The sequence below is a fragment of the Lontra canadensis genome, unplaced genomic scaffold (genome assembly GCF_010015895.1).
Source record: "Lontra canadensis isolate GAN:19392208 unplaced genomic scaffold, GSC_riverotter_1.0 scaffold125, whole genome shotgun sequence".
NCBI classification, from domain to species: Eukaryota; Metazoa; Chordata; class Mammalia; order Carnivora; family Mustelidae; genus Lontra; species Lontra canadensis.
This window is the reverse complement of record NW_022631119.1, coordinates 2314775-2336316: the sequence shown is the minus strand read 5'-3', so window position 1 is coordinate 2336316 and position 21542 is coordinate 2314775. Positions and strand designations below refer to the sequence as shown.

The 21542-nt window shown below is 56.5% G+C and overlaps 2 protein-coding genes across 2 annotated transcripts; both read right to left on the bottom strand.

Annotated features, from left to right (window-relative positions):
- Nucleotides 1-253: 253 nt before the first annotated feature.
- Nucleotides 254-9234, bottom strand: APLP1 (amyloid beta precursor like protein 1). Its single transcript, XM_032841748.1, has 17 exons — nucleotides 8994-9234; nucleotides 7945-8088; nucleotides 7059-7191; nucleotides 6730-6842; nucleotides 6368-6501; nucleotides 6074-6258; nucleotides 5490-5620; nucleotides 5036-5110; nucleotides 4093-4251; nucleotides 3882-4010; nucleotides 2936-3035; nucleotides 1934-2041; nucleotides 1650-1673; nucleotides 1391-1461; nucleotides 1093-1155; nucleotides 818-961; nucleotides 254-704 (listed from the first exon to the last, which is right to left on the bottom strand). Exons 1-17 carry the CDS (start codon nucleotides 9138-9140, stop codon nucleotides 606-608), a joined length of 1959 nt encoding a protein of 652 aa, XP_032697639.1. The 5' UTR covers nucleotides 9141-9234; the 3' UTR covers nucleotides 254-605.
- A 1505-nt stretch (nucleotides 9235-10739) lies between these two features.
- KIRREL2 (kirre like nephrin family adhesion molecule 2) lies at nucleotides 10740-18376 on the bottom strand. Its single transcript, XM_032841747.1, is given in 16 exon segments — nucleotides 10740-11678; nucleotides 12807-12872; nucleotides 13199-13299; nucleotides 13593-13697; nucleotides 14171-14390; nucleotides 14531-14631; nucleotides 14933-14969; nucleotides 14971-15066; nucleotides 15158-15285; nucleotides 15603-15751; nucleotides 15861-15966; nucleotides 16214-16364; nucleotides 16726-16886; nucleotides 17043-17192; nucleotides 17764-17913; nucleotides 18118-18376. Coding segments are annotated over 16 exon segments (2109 nt in total). The 5' UTR covers nucleotides 18170-18376; the 3' UTR covers nucleotides 10740-11342.
- Between the last annotated feature and the right edge of the window lie 3166 nt (nucleotides 18377-21542).

The following is a 21542-nucleotide window of genomic DNA, read 5'->3' as shown; positions in this document are numbered from 1 at the left end:
AGAGAGGTCCCGAAGTAATAAACCGTTCAGCACCACGGAAAGCTCCTGAGTGGGCAGGGGGAGGCTGTCCAGCCTGGGCCCCGCCCCCTGCACGCCAATCCTAGCCCTCCTACAGGCTCCGCCCAGATTTTTAGATCCCAGACCATCAAGCTCCTTCCCATTGTTTGAGGAGGTGAAGGAGGCCTGGGCAGGGATCCACAGCAGCGTCCAGGGCTATGATTACACACCGATTCCCCCACAGAGACGCAGGATGGCATGGTGGGGGAAGGATTTTATTGGCTTGTTAGTGGGGAGCACATGGGAGGGTGAATTCTAGGGAACAACAGACACTGGGACCAAGCTGGTGGTCACCTTAAGGAACAATAAATTAACTTACAAAATAAATTAAGGTGAGGGAATCCCAAGCAGGGAGGCAGCTGGGAATATCTGGGGATTTCTTGGGAATGGAATTTGGAATTGGAAAGGGGAAATAAGAACTTCCAGCCCCCTCAAAAAGGGTGTGAAATGAACATTTCTGAGGGCCCCCCAAGGCTGGGAGCTGGGGTTCTGGGGCTCCAGAAAGAGGGAAGGTCTGGGCTCAGCCGAAGGGGGTAACCGGGGCTGGTTCAGGGTCGTTCCTCCAGGAAGCGGTAGGTGGGGTTCTCGTAGCCATGACGCTGCAGTTCCCGAAGCTGCTGCTCCTCCAGGGTCAGCATTGGGTCCACCTGCAGTAGGGGCCGGGAACAGAGGGGCATAGGGACCTGACCACAGATCTCACAGTTCCTTTGTGTCCAGGGTCTGGAATTCCTCCCCCATCCCATGTCTTTGTATCTCTCACCTCCACCACTCCATGGCTGATAGCCCCATAGGGCTTCTTCTTGCGCAAGAGCAGCAGTGAGAGGACGATCAGGGAGCCCCCACCTGCTCCCATGATCAGCAGACCAGACACGGCCTCTCGGGACACTCCTGTCCCTGCTGGTGCCTGCGTGGAGAGGACATGGGGCAGAGGCCATCTCTGAGGCTCACCAAGGCCCTGTGTGGCTTTGGGAGTCACAGCCTAGCCACTGACTTCTGACCTCTCCCCCTAAGTCCCCAGAATAGTCCTCCTCTTACCAGCTCATCTCTCTGAATCTCCGATGAGTGGAAAGGAAAACCCCTTGGAACAGACACATTCACCTGGGGAAGCAGGAGGTGTCAGCGACTCAGGAGTCTGGGCCCCGGCCTCCTCCACCCCTGGGCCCCAGTAGGGCATCCCCCAGCCTCCTTCTTCCCTAGGATCCCGAAATCCATGTTCTCAATCCCTTCTTCACTCAGGCCAAGGAATCCAAACCCCTAACACCCTCCTTCTTCAGATGCTGGAGTCCAGGACCCCTCTCCCATCGACCCTCAGGCTCCCACAGATCTGACTTACCTTTCGCTCATACTGCTCCAGGGGGGACATCTTCTCTTTCCCAGAGGATGCAGCATCTTGTTCTGTGGACCCTAACCCCCAAGTCCTATCTTATTCCTGAGAGTCGAGAATGGTGCTACACCTGCCTGAGGAGGCAGTCAGAAGGGGCTCCGGACTCTACCCAGAAGGTCTGGAGTTCCCAAAGGATGGACCCTTTCCCATTCTGGGCTCAGGGACTAGCGGGATTTGGTGGCTGGGGTCTGCTCTGGGAGATACTCACCTTTCGGAAGGGCCATGGGGGTGTCTGCAGGCAGCCAGAGGAGGCAAGACAGGCAGAACAGTGAAGAAAGGAGGGCATCATCGAGGAAAGGGTGGAGACACACCCTCCCGGGGGCAAGGCAGGAGGATCAAGGATCCCACAGACGTCTGCACAACCTTAGACATCTGTTCCTATCCTCTCCCACTCACTGTGTTGGTAAGATACCCCCAGACTTTAGGGGATTAGCATGGAGGTTGGGTGCCTGTCCCCCAAAGTCTGGGGCTATCATATTTGGGTTAACTCACCATCCTTGGAATCCAGAGGCTGAAGCCCACCCTTGTCCTCACTGCTGCCCACTGGGGAAGGGGCTTCTAATTCATTGGGATCCAGGTGCTCAGAGTGGAGGAGCTCCTCTGAGGGGAACATGAGGAAAGGGGATTGAGATTGTGAGCCTAGGGATGCCTCAAAACAAAACTGGGGGAACAAACGGCACCCTAATAGTAGAGTGATTGGGTATAGCCACAAGTATGATCTGGGAAAGTGGGGAGCTAGATGGAGACACCCCTGGCAGGGAGGAGTGAGGTTGAAGTTTCAAGAGAATGGCTACTTCCGTCCTTCTTTCCTTCCTTCCTTATCTTCTTTCTTTCTTTCTCTCTTTTTCTTTCTCTTTTTCTTTCTTTCTTTCAGATTTTATTCATTCAGGGGCGCCTGGGTGGCTCAGTGGGTTGAGCCTCAGACTTTGGCTCAGGTCATGATCTCAGGGTCCTGGGATTGAGCCCCTCATCAGGCTCTCTGCTCAGCGGGGAGCCTGCTGCCCCAGCCCCCTCTCTCTGCCTGCCTCTCTCCCTACTTGTGATCTCTGTCTGTCAAATAAATAAATACAATCTTTAAAAAAAAAGATTTTATTTATTCATTTGACAGAGACAGACACAGCGAGAGAGGGAACACAAGCAGGGGAAGTGGGAGAGGGAGAAGCAGGCTTCCCAAGAAGCAGAGAGCTTGATTGCAAGCCTCAGTCCCAGGACCTGGAGATCATGACCTAAGCCAAAGGCAGATGCTTAACAACTGAGCCACACAGGCACCCCAAGAGAATGGCTTCTTTAAAGAACAGGGTTAGGTGTGGGATATCCAGTAAGAAGTCACAACAGATCTGGGGCTGTGGTAGGTCACAGTCTCTGGTGTTTGTTCTCTCATGGGGGGTCTTGCCTTCAAATCTGAATTGGGTTTGCCACTTGCTTTAACCAATAGAAGGTGGGCCCCTGCCTTAAGAAGCCCTGGAATGGAAACTGGGGGTCACAGGCACTCACGGATCTGGGGCCGCAGCTCCTGAGCCAGGTGGGGATTCTGGTCAAGAAGCCCCAGGCTCTGATTCATCCTTTCTTCAATGACTTGAAGGTGGGTCTGCACCTGTGGGGGAGGAAGCAGTGGGGAGAGATAGGGAAACTGAGGCAGGGTGAGGCAGGAAGGTCAATAGGGTCCAAGGAAAAGTAGCATATACGACGGACAGAAAATCGGGTCCAAAGGCCAGGAATTGGGCCACAGGAGGGAAAAAACTGGAGGAGGAGAAGCAGAATAAAAAGAAAAGGAAAAGATGTACAGCAGACAGGAAGTGAGGGGCTTGGAAAAGGAAGTAAGGCAGAAGGGAAAGGAGTAGTCACCAGGAAAAGTGCCCAAGAGACAATATAAGTCCAGGATACGGCACAGAAGACAGGAAGTCAATGTGAGTGAGAAGGAGGAGCGCAAAGTAGGGTCTGAGGGATAGAAAATGAGGTTTCAGGGGTTGCAGAGAAGGAAGTGGGATTGGGGGTCCTATGGAAATGATGTGGCTCAAGGGCAAGACTTGGAGTTCAAAAGTGTGGAATGGAGTAGTCAAGACACGAAGAGAACATCCAAGAGATAGAATTGGGATCTGAGGACACAGAACAAGGGCTGCAGGGGACACAAGTGGGATGAGGGAGAAAGGAGAGCAGATGGGCAGGAACAGGATGCAAGGCCCAGGAGGGGGATTCTGGGAAAAGAAGTAGGAATCCAAGGGACAAGATGGGGGTCAAAGGCACAGGGGTGGCGGTGGGGGAGTGGGGGTGAGGGCAGTGTTCCAGGGTCTGAGGAGTAGGGATCCAAGGGGCTGGAAAAGGTCCCGAGGCACGGGGGTGGGGGGTTGGCAGGGATAGGAAGGGCGTCTTGAGGGATGGGGTCCTAGACACTGGGGTCGGAGGGTGAACGGGCTGTTTGGGAGCTGGAAGGATCGGAGACCTGGAAGCGCATCTGCTGGGCCTTCTCAGGGTCCACAGCCGCCACGTGCTGGTAGTGCCGCAAAGTGTGCCGCTGCTCCTTCTGCTCCGCCCGCAGGTAGCGCCGCAGGGCCAGCAGGACGCGCTCCGCCTGCCGAAGGGAGAAAGGCTGCCTGCCGGGGCCTGCCCAAGACCTTTCCACCCTCTGGCCTCTGCCCCCTCGGCTCCCACACCTGAGGCGGATCCCCCTGCAGCGCTGCCAGGAAACCTTCCAGGGCAGCCCGGCGCTGGTCGTTGATAAGGGCGATGACTCGGGTGGCATGGGTCTCCACCAGGCGCTGTCGCTCCCCAGACACCTGCTCCTCCAGGGTCTGCAGGATGGACTGGAAGTGCTGGCGAGGGGGGTAGCACAGGGCCAGGAAAGGTGAAGATGGGTGAGAGTCTGGGGCAAAGGCAGTCTGGAAAGGCAGGGCTCTAGGGCCACAGGGTAGTGGAGGAGGGTGTCGTGGGTCTAGGCATGAGTAGAATCCACCCTAGGGTGGGACTAGGTCCCGGGACACTGACTGGAAGGGGTGGGGATACTGGGCCAGGCAGAGCCAGGCAGGACCAGGCCAAATGGGAACTGGTGGGAACAACCTAGGAACTGAGCGGGCTCACATTCAAGGGAAATACTTTCCAAGTATTACAGGATAGGGAAGGCTTTAGGCCTGGGCGGGGCCAACTGGAGATGGTCTGTGCCCGAATAGGACAAAGAGGAGTAGAGCAAGAGTCAGGGTGTGGGGCTAACTCCAGCCAGGACTAAAGGTGACCGGTGAGTCATGAGGCCAGGCCTACTGAGCAGGGATTGAGAAAAAGTGAGATTAGAGGGGTGGGACCAGAGTCAGGGGGCAGGGCCTCAGAAGGCCCTGGCTGCATCTTTAGGGGCTCAGCTGGGGAGAGGAGCATAGAGCATAGAGCATAGAGCCGGCCCTCCGAGGTAAGCATCAGGTTAAGAGGAGGCTAAACATGGCCAGTCTGAGGAGAAGAGAAAGGTCTGGTCAGCCATAGGCCCAGAGAGGTGGGGGCCAGGTGGAAGGGTGGGGCCAGGAGAGACCAATATAGTAGGGGCAGAGCTGAGGGAGGCCGGACGAGGCCGGAACCAGGTTGAGACCAGGTTGAGACTGGAGGGTGTCCTACCTCGTTCAGGGCCTGTCTGTCAGCCTTGGGCAGGTTCTTGGACTGGTTGTCTGCCATAGCCCATTCACGCATCACCTGGGGTCAAGGGGAGCTTCAGGATCCTGGAATCTTCCCTGCTTTACCCAGTGAGTCCCCCCAAACCCTCTTCAAGACTCTGGAGTCTCCAGATCCTTAAGTTCCACTGGCTCTCGGGTTCACCAGAGGTTGAGGCTCAGAAGGAATTTAACGTAGAAGAATACAGTGTACCAGAGTTTGCATAGAATCTTGGTAGCATCTTAGTGGGATTCTAAGTGGGTCAAGGATCCCTGATAATCTTAGAGGTGGTGTTGAGGGCTAGGGGTTGCTGGGGGCTTGAGGAGTCTTTGGAGGCAGCCTCAATGTGCGCCTGAGGAATTCTGTGTTTGTTTAGGGAGTTCTGTGTTGTGGAAAATCCTGGGGCTCCCAGGATCATTACCTCATTAATCTGGCGCATCCTACGTTCCTCCAGGTCCATCTTGGCCCGCAGGAACCCCTCATGCTCGCTGATTTCTCCAGGCATGCCGAAGTACACATCCACACCATCCGTGGGCCTTGCAGTGGTGGTCGCTGCAAGGAATCAGGGAATCAACCTGAAGCCCATCGCCAGGTCACCTTGCCTTCCTGGAGAACTGCATTTCCTAGAGCACACTGGAGGCTACCGTGTGTCCCCATAACCATAGCTGCTGTGAGGCATTGTGAGAGATCTAGTTCTGAACTGGGCCTGTTCTTGCAAAGCTTAGGAATCCATTACACCATCCTTCAGCCTTCCCCAAAAGAACCCTGAGGAACAACCAGATGTCTCCTCCACCTCTAGGTACCCCCAAACCATCTCCAACCCTTTGTATCCTTCACAGGACAGCCCTTCCTTTTCTTTATCCAGAGTTGCTCCCATCCCTTCCATTCCCCCTTAGTTGGGTCTCTCCCCAACGGTTCCCTCCTAAAGATACCCCTACACCAAGGCTCCCTCAAATCATCCTCCATCCAGGGTAGAGGGAAGTAGGGGTGCAGAGACTGTCTCACCTTTGCTGACCCCTGCAGGGCTGTGGGAGCTTGAGGGTAGAATTCTTTCCTCCTCTTCTTCCTCTTCAGCCCGAGGGGGCTCCACGAAGTAATCATCCACTGGCTGTAGGAAGGAGTCCTCTTCTTCCTCCTCCTCACCCCCCTCTACTCTGCCCCCTAGGGGCCAGGACCGGGTGGAGGGGTCACTGAGGGAACAGAACACTCAGGGCAATGAGAATCTGACCTGCACCCCCAGACTTCTGTTTCCTGCCTCAGGAGCCTTGGAATGGGCATGGAGGATTCCCTCCCACTCACCCAACTGCTGTCCCAGATGGATCGGGGGTCACCGGAGGGGGGCAGCACACATACTCCACACCTCGGAACCGATCTGTGCCACAGGGCAAAAGCATGCCAGAGCCATGCAGGATGAGGCCCTGGGAACTGCAGGCCTGTGGGAAGAGTAGGCCAGATGCCAGGATTGTGGGTTAGGAGAGGATAGAGGGGAGCATGGATGCCTAGGTCTTGGGGACTAATGGGGCTGGAGCCTGGATTCTGGATTCTGTTCCACTGGGAAGAGGGGGCTGAAGTCCAGACTCACTTTCTGGAGGGGATGGGGCCTTAGGGGATTGAACTCCTGGGTTCTGGGGGATGAGGATGGGATGGGCCAGGGTCCTGACCTCCTGTGCCTCCTGATGCCTCCGGGTTGAACTCTCGCACTGGTCCATCCGCTCCTGATGCAAGAATCGGCAGCCTTCAGGCACCAGCAGGGCCTCGCTAACGAATTCACCTGCTGGAGAATGGGGGCACCACAGTGAGACCTTCCCACAGACACTAACTCCAACCTCCTCAGAATCCAGGCATTTTATCCTCAGAGGTTTCTCTGCCCCATTCTGGCACCAAACATCCAGATACCTAATGTGAACCTGAGCCCAGGGCCCAGAATCTCACCCCTGGGAGATACCTCCCCCCCGCCACTTCTAATTTCCTCCCCCAGCCTGTGACTCACGCAGGCAGCGGAAAGGCACAACCTGGTGGTGGGGGTGGGCACAGCGGCCACCCCGGGCACCCCCGCACCAGCGCTCCATGGGGATGGCCTGTGTCGCCTGTTCCACACGTGCAATCTGCAGCTCCGGGTACATCTGGGGGCACCGGGTAGGGGCGATCAGCTCACAGCCTCGCCCCTGCCAGCCGTGCTTCTCCACTGGCCATGTCCCTTTTCAAGGGTCTAATGATCTCCCTAGGCTCTGCTTCTCCGTAGAACGGGTCTTAGACATCTAAGCCCGCCAGGTCCCCTGACCACGCCCCCAGTAGCTTTCCCTCAGAAGCCCCGCCAACCACCCAGAAATTTAATACTCACCTCTCTTCGTGTCACCTCTGTCCTCTCCCCCAATAGGTTTGGCCCACCTTTAAGCCTCACCTCTTCCTCGGTTTGGCTTCTCAGGAAGCATCCCTTCTTTCTGTATTAGAACTGCCTTTTTGTAGCCACGCCTCCTAGCTTTCCTACTCTCATTGGGCCCCACCCCTTTTCCTATCTTGCAGTCCACAAGATATTTTCCTTGGCCCCGCCCCTACTTTGGCCACGCCCACCTTTTACCACTACTTTTTGAAGAGCCCACCACAGATTTCTAAACTCCGTCTCTTCACTAGATACTGCCCTTAATTGGCCCTCTTTGCCCAGTTCTCCTTTCCTGACCTAGTTTCTCAAAAACAGGTCCTGCTCTATCCTAAATGTGCCTCTTTCTTGGCCTCGCCCCCCAGCTCCTCCTGCCTACTTAGATCCCTCATTCTCCTTGGACCGTGCCTTTTGTACCACTAGCTCCTTTTGGGCGACGCGGCCCAGTCTCGGAACCATTTTCCCGCTGACCACGCCCCTCTCAGTAGGTCCCGCCCACCTGTCTGCAGTATTCCAGCACGCGTTGCGGGTCCCGGAGACAGCGTCGAGAGCGTTGTGGGTCTGGCTCCCAGCGGCCGGTGCGCAGGTCTCGGTGAAGGGTTAGGTGCCCGCATAGTCCGGCAACCTGGGCCGACCCCGGGGCCTGAGGGTCGGGTCGGAGGAGTCAGCGAGGGCCCCGGGACGTTGGCACGTGGGTCCCCCGGACCTTTTCTCCTTAGGACCCAGAGGTTCAGACCCCCAACACCAGCCCCCTTAACAAAGCATCGCGCACCCGCCTCCTAAGAGGTACTGTTCCCTGGGAAACAGCTCCCACAGGGCGGGGACGCCCCAGCTCTCCTGTTGCTATGGCGACCCGGGTCCCCCGGGAGTCTCGCGGCCTTGTTGCCGCGGAGACAGGCTCCGCCCCCACCAGGGCGCAGCCGCACTGGAGCCCGAAGGGGTTAAAACTGAATCACGGGGGAGGAGGCCAGAACCCAGGCGTTCTGGCCCCTCCTCCCTCCATCCCTAGCTCAGGGTCCCATTCTCCAGTGCAAAGACGACAAGGCCTGGCTTCAGGGCCCTGCAGGCCTGGACTCCAATCCTTCGAGGGCTGGAGAGCTACATCCTGGGTTGGGGGTCGCAGGCTGAAGACCTAGACTCCTGCGTTCTGGGAGGCTGCGGGGGCCCTCAAATGGGTCCAGAGGATGCAAGGGGCAAACATTCTTGGATCCAGGTGTCTTACTGTCTGGTGGGTCCCGTGTTCAGGTGGGAAGGGGTAGGGGCTGAGTCACCTAGGTCAGGAGGGTCTGAGAGGGCTAGACTTTCGGGACCAGCGGCTCTGGAACAGCCAGTTCCTAAGCTAGGGGCGGGAGGCAGCTGGGAGGACAGAAGATGGGGGAGCTGGGTCCAGAACTCCTGGGTTCATGAATGCCTAGTGCCGTTAGGGGCGTATAGGGGCCGGCCCCTTGACTGGAAAGACTGCGCTTTCTGCCCTGGACGTGTCTGCGTCCGGGTCCAAGGCCCGGTCCCGCCCCTTCCCCCACCCCCCAGGACCCGGCCGGGCCTCACCTCGGCCGCACCGGGGCCCCCACCGGCCAGGCTCCCGACGGCGAGCTGCGCGCGCAGAAGGAGCAGCAATAGCGGCAGCAACAGCGGCAGCGGCGGCGGGCCCCGGCGGCGACCCAGACCGCGAGCGGCGGGGCTGGTGGGCCCCATGTCCCGGCCCTCGCGCCCTCACGTCCCCTGCACTCCCGCCCGGCCCGGCCCGGCCCCAGCGGTGACAGGAGCTCCCAGCTCCACCGCCGCCGCCGCCGCCTCCTCCCGCCGCCCCCGGGCTGCGCCGGCGCCGCCAGCCCCGCCCCACGCCGGCCCCGCCTTCCTAGCCAGGACAATAGCGTGGCAGCTCTGCGCAGAGTGGAGCAGCTTGGGAACCCCGGGTGGGAGCCAGCGCCAAGCCCCCGCCTCCTAGAGATTCCGCGAGTCCCACCCCATGCAAGGGCCTAGCCAGGAGTCTGGGTCATAGGCTCCGCCGTTTTGAGCCCTTCCTCAGAACCCTCACGCCCAGCTTTCTCTTCCCTCACACCCACTCACAAATCAGCCTTCTCTAACAGGCGTGACAACATTGGAGATCTCTCCCCCCAGCAAATTCCTCCCTTGAGGTCCCAGGAATACAGGCCTGGGAAACTTCCCTAATCAAACACAGCAGCTGAGACCCAGTCCCATTCTCCCTCAGATCCAGGAGTCTGAGCTGCAGGGGTCTTCATTTTCAGGACCAGAGACCAAGGACCCTTGCCTCTCCCCCTCCCCACCCCTTTCTTCCTAAGACTCAGGAGTCTTGGCCTTCTGCTCTGCTTTCCAAGGATCCCAGGTGTTTGGACCTTTAATTCCTAGCTCAAGGATTCATAAATCAAAGCCCTTTCTTTAAGGATGACCCGAGTCAGGTGCCATGCACCACAGGACTCAACCCATCCTTGCTTTAAGGACAATGGCATCTCTATTCTCTCTAGCTTCTTCCTCCCCTCCTCCTCTTCAGGGCTCACTGCTTTGTCTCCTCAAATAACTAGAATTCGGTCTACCCCAAGCCCACTGGAGCAGCCCTGTCATGTATGTGCATCTGTGCATGTATGTTTGTGTAGATGTATGTCGAAAGAACCTGGAGTGCTAAACGGGTGGCTCATGGTTTTGTTCCTACTCTCACTTCATTGCCTAGGGTAGAGGAAGGGCCTTAGGGCAGATTTTTTAAAATTAAATTTTTATAAGCATATAATGTATTATTAGCCCCAGGGGTACATGTCTGTGAATCACCAGATTTACTTACACACTTCACAGCACTCACCATATCACATACCCTCCCCAATGTCCATAACCCCACCACCCTCTCCCTACCCCCCTCCCCCTGGTTACCTTCAATTTGTTTTCTGACAGTAAGAGTCTCTTATGGTTTGTCTCCCTCCCCATCCCATCTTGTTTCATTTATTCTTTTCCTACCCCCCAAGCCCCCCACTTTGCATCTCCACTTCCTCATATCAAGAAGATCATATGACAGTTGTCTTTCTCTGATTGACTTATTTCGCTAAGCGTAATACCCTCTAGTTCCATCCACGTCGTAGCAAATGGCAAGATTTCTTTTGATGGCTGCATAGTATTCCGGTGTGTGTGTGTGCGTGCGCATATATATCACATCTTCTTTATCCATTCTTAGGGCAGATTTAATGGAATCCTTCTTTGTGGAGGGTGATAATGCTAGGAGAATCCCCAAGACACATTCACTTCTCAACTTTTATTAAACATAAATATTCTCATCCCCAAATTCCACCCCCACACAACCCAACCCACTTCCCTCTCCTCATGACAGTTCTTACCCTATCCTCACTCCTTGAATTCAATTTTCCAGGGTCTTGAAGGAATTTTGAAGGAATCAAGATAGTGGCCATCTTGGGTTCCCAGAGAGTGAACAGCCATCTTGGCTGCACTTCCATTGGCCAAGCAAAACGCCCCTCAGAGAGAACCAGGACAGGGTCTGGTCTGGCTTCTATCTAGATCTTCCTATGTTGCCTGTCTTCTCAGTACAGGTGGTCATTTTGAAATCTCTTCTTTCAATGTCTGGAAATAATTTCCATCCCTGCCTCTAACTCCTATTACCCCCATCCCCATCCCTCTACAAAGAGCCCATCTGCCATCTTGAATCCCTTTTACACAGGGGGAATAGTTGGTCAAGTGGCCATCTTGCTCCTTTTGGGGCAGCTTCTTTGGCTGACCTGACTATACACCAGTAAGTCAGACAATTGTATGATCTTTCTCTCCCATCAATGTTCAGTTTTGGAGGAGGAAGGTCACCAACTTGTTCTGGTTCCTCAGAAATCAGGACAATCCATTATGGCAAGTTGAAGATTTCAGGACTCTTCATTTGGAGAGGTGTCATACATGAGTCTGGAGACGTGGGTGGCTGGGTATGGGGAAAGCAGCATATGGGAAGGGTGGAGTCCTGGGGGCCAGATCTGGGGGTCCAATGGATGTCGGTTTGCTGTAGCTGGTAAAAGCTCGAGGGTGGGGTGTGGTGAGATAACCTGCCCGAGCTCTATAAAGTCTGCAGGGGGGGACCATGCCTAGGTGTGGGTTGAAGTCACAGAAGGTAGGGGTTCCTGGATGTCCGAGGGGGGCGGGGGGCGGCAGGAAGAGGCCCCCTCCAGGGCCTTCACCAAGGCTCAGGCTCACACTGACTCCTCGGACCTTGTAGTAACCATTGGTTGGATCCTAAGGGGACAAATGGGATTATATGAGTTATATGAGGATATGGTGGGGGGAGGTTAGGGTCCCTAATGGAGAGACACACTTAAAACATGACCCTGAGACTTAGAAATGAGACTTAGAAATAGGAGCAAGCTGAGACCTGGAGACAGAGACAGACATATAGACTGATAGGAAGATAAAGTGGGACAGAAAAACAGTGACAAGAGACAAAAAGACAGAAGGAAATGGGCAGAGAAAGGCAGCAACAGGGGGTTATAGGCCTGCTAAGGGTTGGTGGCATGGGAGGAGATGCAATGGGGAACAGAGATTGAGACCAAGACATTCATTCATCTGCCCACCAGCCCCAAGGCTTTGATTCTGTGTCATGCCTTATGCTGTTGCTGGAGGTGACTACCATGCAGGGAGAGACTGGGGTCCCCTGCCTTCATGGAGATCCCAGGCCAAAGAGGAAATGGCAAATCCCCAGAGTCAAGAGGCATCAGGGTATTGATGGGGGAAGGACAGGCAGAGGGATAAGTCTTAATGGCGTAGCACAAGTAGGATTTCAGGGCTGGGACAGGAAGCCAGGACAGAGTGGTCCCAGTTGTGACAGGTGGAACACAGCATGATCAGGACTGTGAAGAGGGAAGCATGGGCTTTCCAGAACAAGAAATGTGTGAGCCGAGACCAGAGGAATAAAGGACATAATTAGGTAGGTATGGGAAGGAAAGTAGTGTTTCAGGCCAATAGAGTGGCGTGTGCTATGTACAGAGGAGACAGAGAAGGGCTCTGGACTAGAGGCTGAGGTCAGTGGAGCTCGAAAGTGGGGACCCCAAAGGAGAGGCAGGTTTGGGGAGATATGAGGCCAGTGTGGGATCTGGTAGGTGGAAGGGGCCCAGCAGAGACATCCAGGAAGCCTGGGGTGGGACTATGATGGGAAAGCTCAAGAGGGAGGCCAAGGCTGGACAGATTTGTGGGCATAATCAGCAGGTGTGCCAACAGGCTGCAGAGGTGAATGAAGTGGCCCAGGAGGCAGGAGGAAAGGGTGAAGGGGGCTAGGTCCCAGGTCTGGACCCAGAGTGAAATAGGAGAGGACTAAGCTGGGAGAGAGCGGAGACTCAGTAAAGCGAACCCTCCCTTCCCAACACTCACCTTGGTCTCCAGAGCCCCCTCCTCATCCAGAACCAGGTCACTGTGGTCTGTGTGCACAATGGGTCCCTGGGGTAGGGTGCTTAGTTAGAGGGGGTACTCAGAGAATCCTCCTGGCCCAGTACAAGACCCTGACAACCCCCAGCTGGACAGTGGAGGCCAGGCAGGAGGGACCAAGAGCAGCTGGAGCTCAGGTCTGAATTTAAGACAAAGGGTCCTGGGGACATATTTGGTCTAGGGGATAACTGGGTCAGGGGAATATTTAGACTTGAGGGACATTAGAGCCTGGGGTCACTTGTTGGGACTCAGACCCTCTTTGAGTTGGAGGGCCCAGTTGGGACTGGGTTTCTCATTGTTCAAAGGCCGAGTTGTGTCTGGGGACCCTAGTGTCCTACCCGGTCCTCGCCGCTGCCTGTCTCCTCCTCAGGGTCCCGAGAACTGGAACTGTCGCTGCTCCCTGGGATTCGCACCAGGTTCTTTTGCTTGGAGAAAGAGGCTGAGGCCAGGGACAGTGGGACAGCAGAGATAAGGGATGGAGCAAGGTCACAGTTTGTGGAGACCAATGAGCAGGAAGAAAGAGGACTGGGTTGGGTCAGGAGGCTGGGAAACAATGAGAACCTGGGAGGGTAAGGACCCTGAGAAGATGGGCATAGGGCTTGAGGGAGGAATCAGGGCCCAAAGGTAAGCCAAGACCATAGAGGTGGGACTGGGGGCAGGTCAAGGCCAGATCCGTCGGTGGAGGGGGAGCAGGCTTGGGGGAAGGTACCGAGGTGGGGCTCAGTCACTGACCCTTGCCATGGCGCCAGCAGCTGAGGGTCACCCCGATGATGACCATAAGAAGAGTCATGGCTGCAGAAGCCACTCCAGCCACAATCCGGACAGTGGGCAGCAAGTCTATGGGAAGGACAGGGGGTGTTCTAATGAGGCTAAGTGTGAGGCCCAGGAGGAACCAGGGAATAGGGACTCTGAGCTTGCTTGGGTTGGATTCTCTGGGCTCAAAAGGTCACCAAGTTTGGGGATACCCAAGTTTGTAGTCCCTAGCTTAGGGTCCTTCCAGTTTAAGGGCATTTGAATTTGGGGTTCCACAAGTTTAAACTGCCTGGCTTTAGAGAGTCCGAGAGTTTGAGCATTTTTAAACTTTATAATGCCCCATATTTGGAGCTACCCTTCTTTGGGGTACCTAAGTGTGAGGGGTCTCTCAACTTAGAATTCCACATTTAAAGGAATTTACTGTTTGGGGGGGGACTCAGGATTCAAGGGACTCATAGTTTGAGGCTCTCAAGGTTTGAAGCTCTCTGCATGTGGAGGTCCTTGGCTTAGAGATTGTGGCGTTTGGGGGCTTGGAGTCTTCAGGCCCAGGATCTTACCTCTACGCCCCAGGCTGACCTGGGTGCCTCCCTCACCCAACCGGTTTCTGGCACTGCAGTTGAAACCCCGGCTAAAATCGGATTCCTGGGTCCCCGAAATGTGTAGCACAGAGATCAGGGCTGGGCCCTGTCCCTGGCTGCCTTCTGGAACTGGGAATGTCTCCACCAGGAACCGACCCCGTGACCCCGCCTCGAGAAAGCCCTCATCCCATGACCAGACCTGGGGGGCACAAAAAAAGGGAAGTCATTAAGGAGACTGGAAGGGGAGGGAAAGGAGGGCAGGGTGTGGATCATAGCAGTTTTGGACTTCCGACTGGGAGGTCAGGGAGGCCGGTCAGGACAGTGGTGACATTTCCTTACCACGGCATCTGGAGCTGGGGATGCCAAGACTAGACACTGGAGGCGGGCGGGGCCCCTCAAGAAGGCGGGCGCAGAATGCAGGGCGGTCACAACTGGGGGAGCTGGTTTGGAGATTGTGGACGAGTCAGATAGAGGCCTGGCCCTCAGAAACTCCAGTTCTCAATAAGCCGGGGCCAGGTCTTGGCCCTCTCCACTAATGCCAATCAAGCAGGCCACGCCCCTCAATAAACTCTGAACCTCTCAAAGGCTCGCCAGGGTTAGGTCCGGCTCCCACCCCCAGACCCCGCGGTCTACAAAGCTCGCCTTTTCAAGGCCACTCCCACTCCCGCTTAGAGCTCGCCCACTCTACGGGCTCCCAGTCCAGGGCTCTGCCCGGTCTTCTAGAAACCGCCGCTTTCTCACCGTTCACAGTCAGCCTAGCCTCCGCAGCGCCGCCCCCCCAGGCCCGAGAGCCCCGGCTCAGCCCTGCATACGTAGTCGCCTGCATCTTCGGGCCCCACCGACGGAAGACGCAGCGTGGGCCCGGACCCCAGCACCTGGGATAGGGTAGGGGCGTCACGGGCAGGACCTTGAGGGGAAGCCCCGTCCACCGCCCGCCGCGGCCTCAGATCCCAGATTGGGTCTCACCTGTGCGTCCCCGCTGCGGGTCCAAGTTACCCGTGGGAGCGGGTTCCCGCGCCAGGCGCAGCTGAAGGAAACGTCTTCCCCTACGTCTACTGACATGGGCTCTGGCCTTGCCTGCAGAAGTGGCCCGACTAGAGGAGAGAGAGAGGAGGCGTCGCACGGCCGGGGAGGGATGCAAGGATGCAACTTCTGACCCGGGATCGGTCACTGAGAAGCGACAGCCTCAAGGGCCTAGGGATAGGCGGCTGCTCCATAACCACTCGGCTCACGCTTCTGGCTCACACGCTCCGGCCTCGCCCTCGCCCCGCCCCTCCTTGGCCCTGACTCAGCACATCGCATTCCGGCTCCACCTCCTCCTTCTGCCCATCTCAGCCACGCCCCACTCAAGCCCCTGACACTCTACCGTCCGCCACAATTTGGCCCCACTCAGGGCCCCGCCCCGGCTCACACTGCACGTCGAGCGCGGTGCTGCGGTTGGCGCTACCCACAGCGTTGCTGACCTCGCAGGATACGGGCTCAGTCAGGAATGAGGCGTCTGCCACGACCTCCAACATTGGCCCGCGGGCCCCGAGCACCGGGGAACCTCCCTTTGCCCACCTGCGGAGGGAGTGGGGCTGTTGGTGTTGTCTCTGCTCCCCAGGCACGCCCACTTACGTCCCAATCCCAGTCCTCCCCAAACCCGTGCTCCGGTGACCTTCGTCCTCACCTATAGCCAGTGACAGGAGGTTGAGCTGTGGCCTGGCACAGGAAAGTGACCTTCTCTCCCTCCAGCACAGTCTGTGGTTCTGCAGACAGAGTCACCACTGGGGGGTCTGTAGAGGTGGGTCATGGTCAGCGGTGAGCAAGGACCTGGAACACCTCCATGGAGCACCTGAGTCCCAATGCCCAGCCTCTCACAGGCTGGGTCCCCAGTCTCCTCTTCCTTTTGAGCTAGGAGCCCAGGACTCCAATTCCCAGTTCCCCCAGGACCACAGGTCCACAACCTCCTCCTTCCTAATATCCTGGACTCTAGTCTCAGGCCCCTCTTTTCTTTAAGAGCCAGGGTTTGATTATACTCACACTGCAGGCTCAGTGTGATAGCTGTATCCTTCCCCGACGGCAGGGCCTGGCTCCTGGCCCGACAGACCAAGGTGGCTCCATCATCATGGCTGGAAGGAGTCAAGGATAAGATGCTCTCCACTGACCCAGTGGTTCCTTCCTTCAGCAGGGTCTGGAGGTTATGAATAATAATAATGATTTCATTTACCCTGTATGCAGTGTTTACTACCTGTCACTTCTAAACGTTTTATTTAATCGGCACAATTACCCCATGAAGTGACTATAATGGTCCCTATTGTACAGATAAGAAAGCTGAGAGATGGAGAGATTCAGCCACTTGAACTCAAGACCAATCAACCAGCAAGTGGCTGAGCCAGGATTTGAACCTAGGTAGTCTGGCTCTGGAGTTCTTGTCCTTAATCACATACCAAGAGTCCCAACACTTGAACCTCTTCCCTCACATGACCCTCTCCCCTCTGGATAAGCGTGTTTTCCCTGAATGGGCAAGGGCTGCATAGAGATTTGGACCTGACCTGGTAGAAGGTGGTCCCATCCAGTCGGATCCCATCTCGGAACCACAGCAGCTCAGGGGTGGGGCGGGCATCCCCACGGCTCCGACAGGTCAGATTTGCAGGAATTCCAGCCACCAGAGACACAAAGGGGCCGCCCAGCACCTGGGGGGCTTCTGGGGGCACTGAGGGGTGGATTGGGTGTCAGAGCTGTATCCCGGGCCCAGAGACCCCAATCTTCCCGGCTCTAACTGACCACCCCTCTGGGTTCCCTGGACTCTGGTAATCAGTTAGCACTGGCTGTCCCCCTGGGCTTCCCAGGGACAAGTGAGGGTCCTCACCCAGCACATGCAGTTGGGCTGGTCGAGAGCGGAGGCCTGCTTGTGTGGCCTGGCACTCATATGAAGCTTGATCCTCTAGCTCCACGGGCCTAATGTAAAGGTCGTGCTGGCCGCTGGCTGCATTCCCTGAAATCCAGTACCGGGACCACCCTGCAGTTGAGGAAGAGGCAGTCACCATGGTTCTGAGTTTCTGGCCCCAGAAACTCCCTCCCCCCACCCCAGACATCCCACACTAGAAAGACACCCAAAAGTGGGTGCTGGGCCAGAGAGACTCTAACCCCCTCCCAATCCAGAGTCATAGCAAACTAGGGGTGGGTGAAAAAGTCAGAAAAAAGCAAAAGAGCAACTGCCATAGAAGTCAGTTTAGATACTACCTCTGGAGTGAGCAGAGGGCTATGATAGGAGAAAGGAGAAAGGAAGGCTTCTGGGGAACGGCCAGTGAACGTGAGTAGTAGTCACGTGAGGGTCTCCTTTAGAACTACTTGGCAAATCTTCCCTTTATGTTTTAGGTGCGTTTCTGCATTTATGTAATATTTCATAATGCAAATAAAAATCCCCTACTCCCCCAAAGAAGAAACTAAAACTTCAGTTCTTCCAGATGTTCATCTGAGCCCAACAATTTCCCAAATTTGTAAACATCAAAATAGAAACTTCAGATAAGGCCCAAGCCCAGCACCCCCACCTGGAGCCCACCCCTCCTGAGCAGAGATAACTGTCTCACCTGGCAGGTCCCTTTCACCCCCTAGAGCCAGCCCGTCCTTAGTCCACTGAACCAGCCCCCAGTATTCACCCAGGGCACAGGGCAGCCGGGCCTCATCCCCCAGCAGTGCCACCAAGTCATCTGGTTGTTGCAGAAAATGGGGCGACAGACCTAGGAGGATCGGGGGAGGGGACCAGGGTTGAGTTTAAAAATGAGCTTAGCTCCGTCATTCAGGACCCAGGAGTCCAGCCTCCCAGGGTTCTCCTCCTGCAGACCTAGGTGTCTGAGCACACCTCCTCCACCCCGTTCCATCTACCCTAATAAAGAGGCATCTGGCAAACAATCCTTCCCCCATTCACCCCCCCCCCCCCGTACCTGCATGCCCCCGGAGGCAGAAGAGGAGGACAAGGAGGGCGGGAACCAACATTCTGAATGGGTGTCCCCCAAGATCCCGTAGACTTGCTGTTGCACTGGCTTCCTTGGAAACTCCTTCCTCAACGGCACACCTCTCACCACACTGGTCGGAGCTCCTTCCGCTCCCGACTCTTCGCCCCAGGCTAGGAGCCACCCGGTTTCTGGCCTGGAGCTCCCCAAGTCTGCTCAGCCGCAGGCTCCAACAATCTGAAACACCGGCGGTTTCCGCGCGCTTGGTCTCGGAGAAACCGGGGAGGGTCCAATCCCACTCGCCCCGCCCCCTGGGGGATCCGTCCCTTCCCAGTGAGAAACTCCCGCGGCCGAGACACGGATGAATGGGGCCACCGCAGGCCGGGGTCTTCCCGCGGGCGGGCGCCCCAGCCAAATTGAGGTCTGGGAGCCGGAACACCTGGGTCGAAGGAGGGCGTCCTGGCTGGGTTGGACACCTGCACCCTGCCAGGCTTGTGGGGGGGCATGGCGGGGGAGAATGGAAGAAACTTGCTCAGCCTAGGTCCTGGAGGGAACGCGCCGAGTGGAAACGGAGCTATAAATGGGAGCCCTTGGGGCTTCGCTAGTTTCCGCGCCTTGGGGAGGCGGGGCTCGGGGCTCCCCTGGGTCTGCGGGTCAGGAAGAGGACACCGAGGTGCCTGGGGGCAATTGGGACTCCTGAGAAGAGGAGGGGGTTCAGTTCTATTCGCCTCAAAACCCCAGCTCAAAATATCCCTCCCCTGCCTTGTTACTGCTGCAAACCACAGCACGTCCAAGGATCCAGGAATCCAGGCCCCCAGCCCTTCCTTCCCGGAGACCCCGCAGTCCAGGCTCAGCCCCTCATCCCACTCGACTGTGGTTGCCGGGCGACGGCTGGGAGGCGGCGGTGCCCGAGCTGGGCCAGGCAGGGAGGCTGGGAACCGCGCAGCTTGTCCTGACGGCTGCATGCCGCCCAGCTGGGGCGTTCCCACGCTGCAGGCCGGCGGGTGCGCTGCGCAGCTGGCGGGGCAGGTGGGCGGGACCCCGAGCCGACCGAGGGGGGCCTGGGGGCCTGGGACCCTGGGTCTGACATTCCTGAGCCTGCAGGGACTGCGGGGGGGGGGCACACTCAGGTTCTCTGTTGTTCCTGAGCTCGGATTCTTGCCTCTCCAAATGGCAGGGGCTTGGACGCCAGGATTCTAAGGGCATTCAGACCTCCGTTGACTGAGAAGCTAAAGGCCTGAACTGCGAGTTTCTGGGGAGTTAGGGACTCAATTAGGTCTCCTGCCTGCAGCGTGGTGCAGTTGGGAGAGGAGGACAGGGCTCAGAAAATCTGGTCTTATGTCTTAGAGTCCGTGGATTAACCACCAATCTCTTCCACCCCCACACAGGCCCAGGAGGATTTGAAAATCACAGACAGTGAACAACATCTGCCCTAAGCCCTGTGTGTGGTGGGGGGGAGGGTTGGAGGCCTGAACTTCTGGGTCCTTGGGGAGAAGCAGCTTCAGCCTTGGGCTGCTGAGTTTGAGAGGGGTGGGTCCTCAGGACCCAGACTTCTAGGTCTGGGGGCCTGAGCTGGCTTCTGTTTGGGGAATCCAGCCCCTGGATTTTGACAGAAGATGAGCTCGGAGCCAGGACTCCTGAGTCTTGGGGAGGAAGTCAGTTGTAAGGCTGTTTTTCCAGACACCTGACATCTCTTCCCCTTCCTGGCTCTCTTGGGCCCCAGACATGGAAAAATGGAGAGTGGGAGGCCCCAGGAGTACCCAGAGAAGGAAAACAGCCAAGGTGGATGGTGGAAGGTTTGTGCTAATTAAAGGTCCCAGCAACTGACAGCTCTACACCCCGGCCCTGAGGGACACCATCTGGTGAGAGCCCCTACTGACAGAAATGCCAGCTCTGGATCCAGTCCATTCCCCAGGACGTGTGGGGGGCAGTTGGGAGAGGGAATGTGGGGGAGGTTGAGGAGTCAGTAATGGGAGGGAAAAAGAGAGACTAGAGGGAACATCAAGGATGGAGCTGTGGGGGTTCAGACCAGATGCCTTATCTTCTTCCTGGAGGAGGACCAGAGAAGGGAGTGGGAGTGGGGGGGGGGGTGAAACTGAGCAGTTCCAATTCCTGCAGGAGATAAGCAGGCAGAAGAAGCTTATCCTGTGTGTGTGTGTGTGTGTTTGTGTGTGTTGTGTGTTTGTGTGTGTGTGCACGCTGGGGTGGGGTGGGGAGGGCAGGCCAAGCAGCATAGGGTTATAAAATTCTAAGATGGGACAACCAGGAGGGCTCAGCAATGGAGAAACAAATAAAAGAAAGAAGTGTAGTCCCATGTTGACTGGAGAACAAATATTCTTGAGGGTCTGGTGTGTGAGAGAGACAGAGCATGGGGAGTGGGGAATAGAGATGAGAACAAAGAAAGACAGAAAACAGAGACACATAGAGGCATAAAGAGAGACAGTGATATAGGTGAAGGTTGCCTGAGATGTAACCACTAATGGAGGGAGGGAGGGGGAGAGAGGGAGAGACAGAGGGAAGCTTCATGAACTAGAATTCACATGGCCACAGGGTTCTCAAGCTGGGCTTTCTCCTATACCCACTTAGGGGAAGTGGTCTTGGACCCTGCCTTTCCCTCCACCCACTCTGATGGCCCTGCACACTTGTCTACCTTTGACACTCTTTTACACACACATACTCTTGCGTATACTTTCACAGATCATATTTCACTCTCACTTTCTCTGTGCTCACATGCATGCTCCTGCACTCACGCACACATATGCATACAGATATCTGCATTCCTACAGTCTCTCAGACACGCTCTTGCACACTCTCCCCCAGAGACCCCTGATGTCAATGAGGACATGTCTACTCTGGGAAGGTAGAGACTTGCCAAGGTCATGTGCCAGGGGAGGGAAGAGCTGGGGAGTCCTAACCCCACACTGGGTCCAGCTGTCCACCTGGGTCTGACCAGCTACCCCTTATCCCTGGCTCCAGCCAGGCCCTTGGGGTCATGGAGACTGGGGAGGCACCGTGGAATGTTCCTGGCATGTGCTGACAGGGGATTTCATGCCCCAGCTGGGCTGGGAGGAGGCTGCTGGGCAGAGGCCTGGAACTGGAGACTTGGGACGGCAGCCGGGGGAGGCAGGGTCTGGGTCTCTGGGCCACTGACCACATCAGCCTCCTCACTCTCCTGGCCTCCGGGAGCCCGCTGCACTCTGAGCTGCTCTCCTCCCTGAGGGGCCGTGAATGGTGAGAGGAGAGCAGGGGTGGAGGTGGCAGGAGAGAAGAAGGGTGAGACTGAGGAGGAGGAAAGGAGAGAGACAGAGAGACCAACTCACGGGAAGAGAAGAAAACAGAGAAAGAGGAGACAAATGGACGAAGAGAGACAATAAGAAAAGCCAGAGACATAGGGAGAAGGACCCAGTGAAAGACAG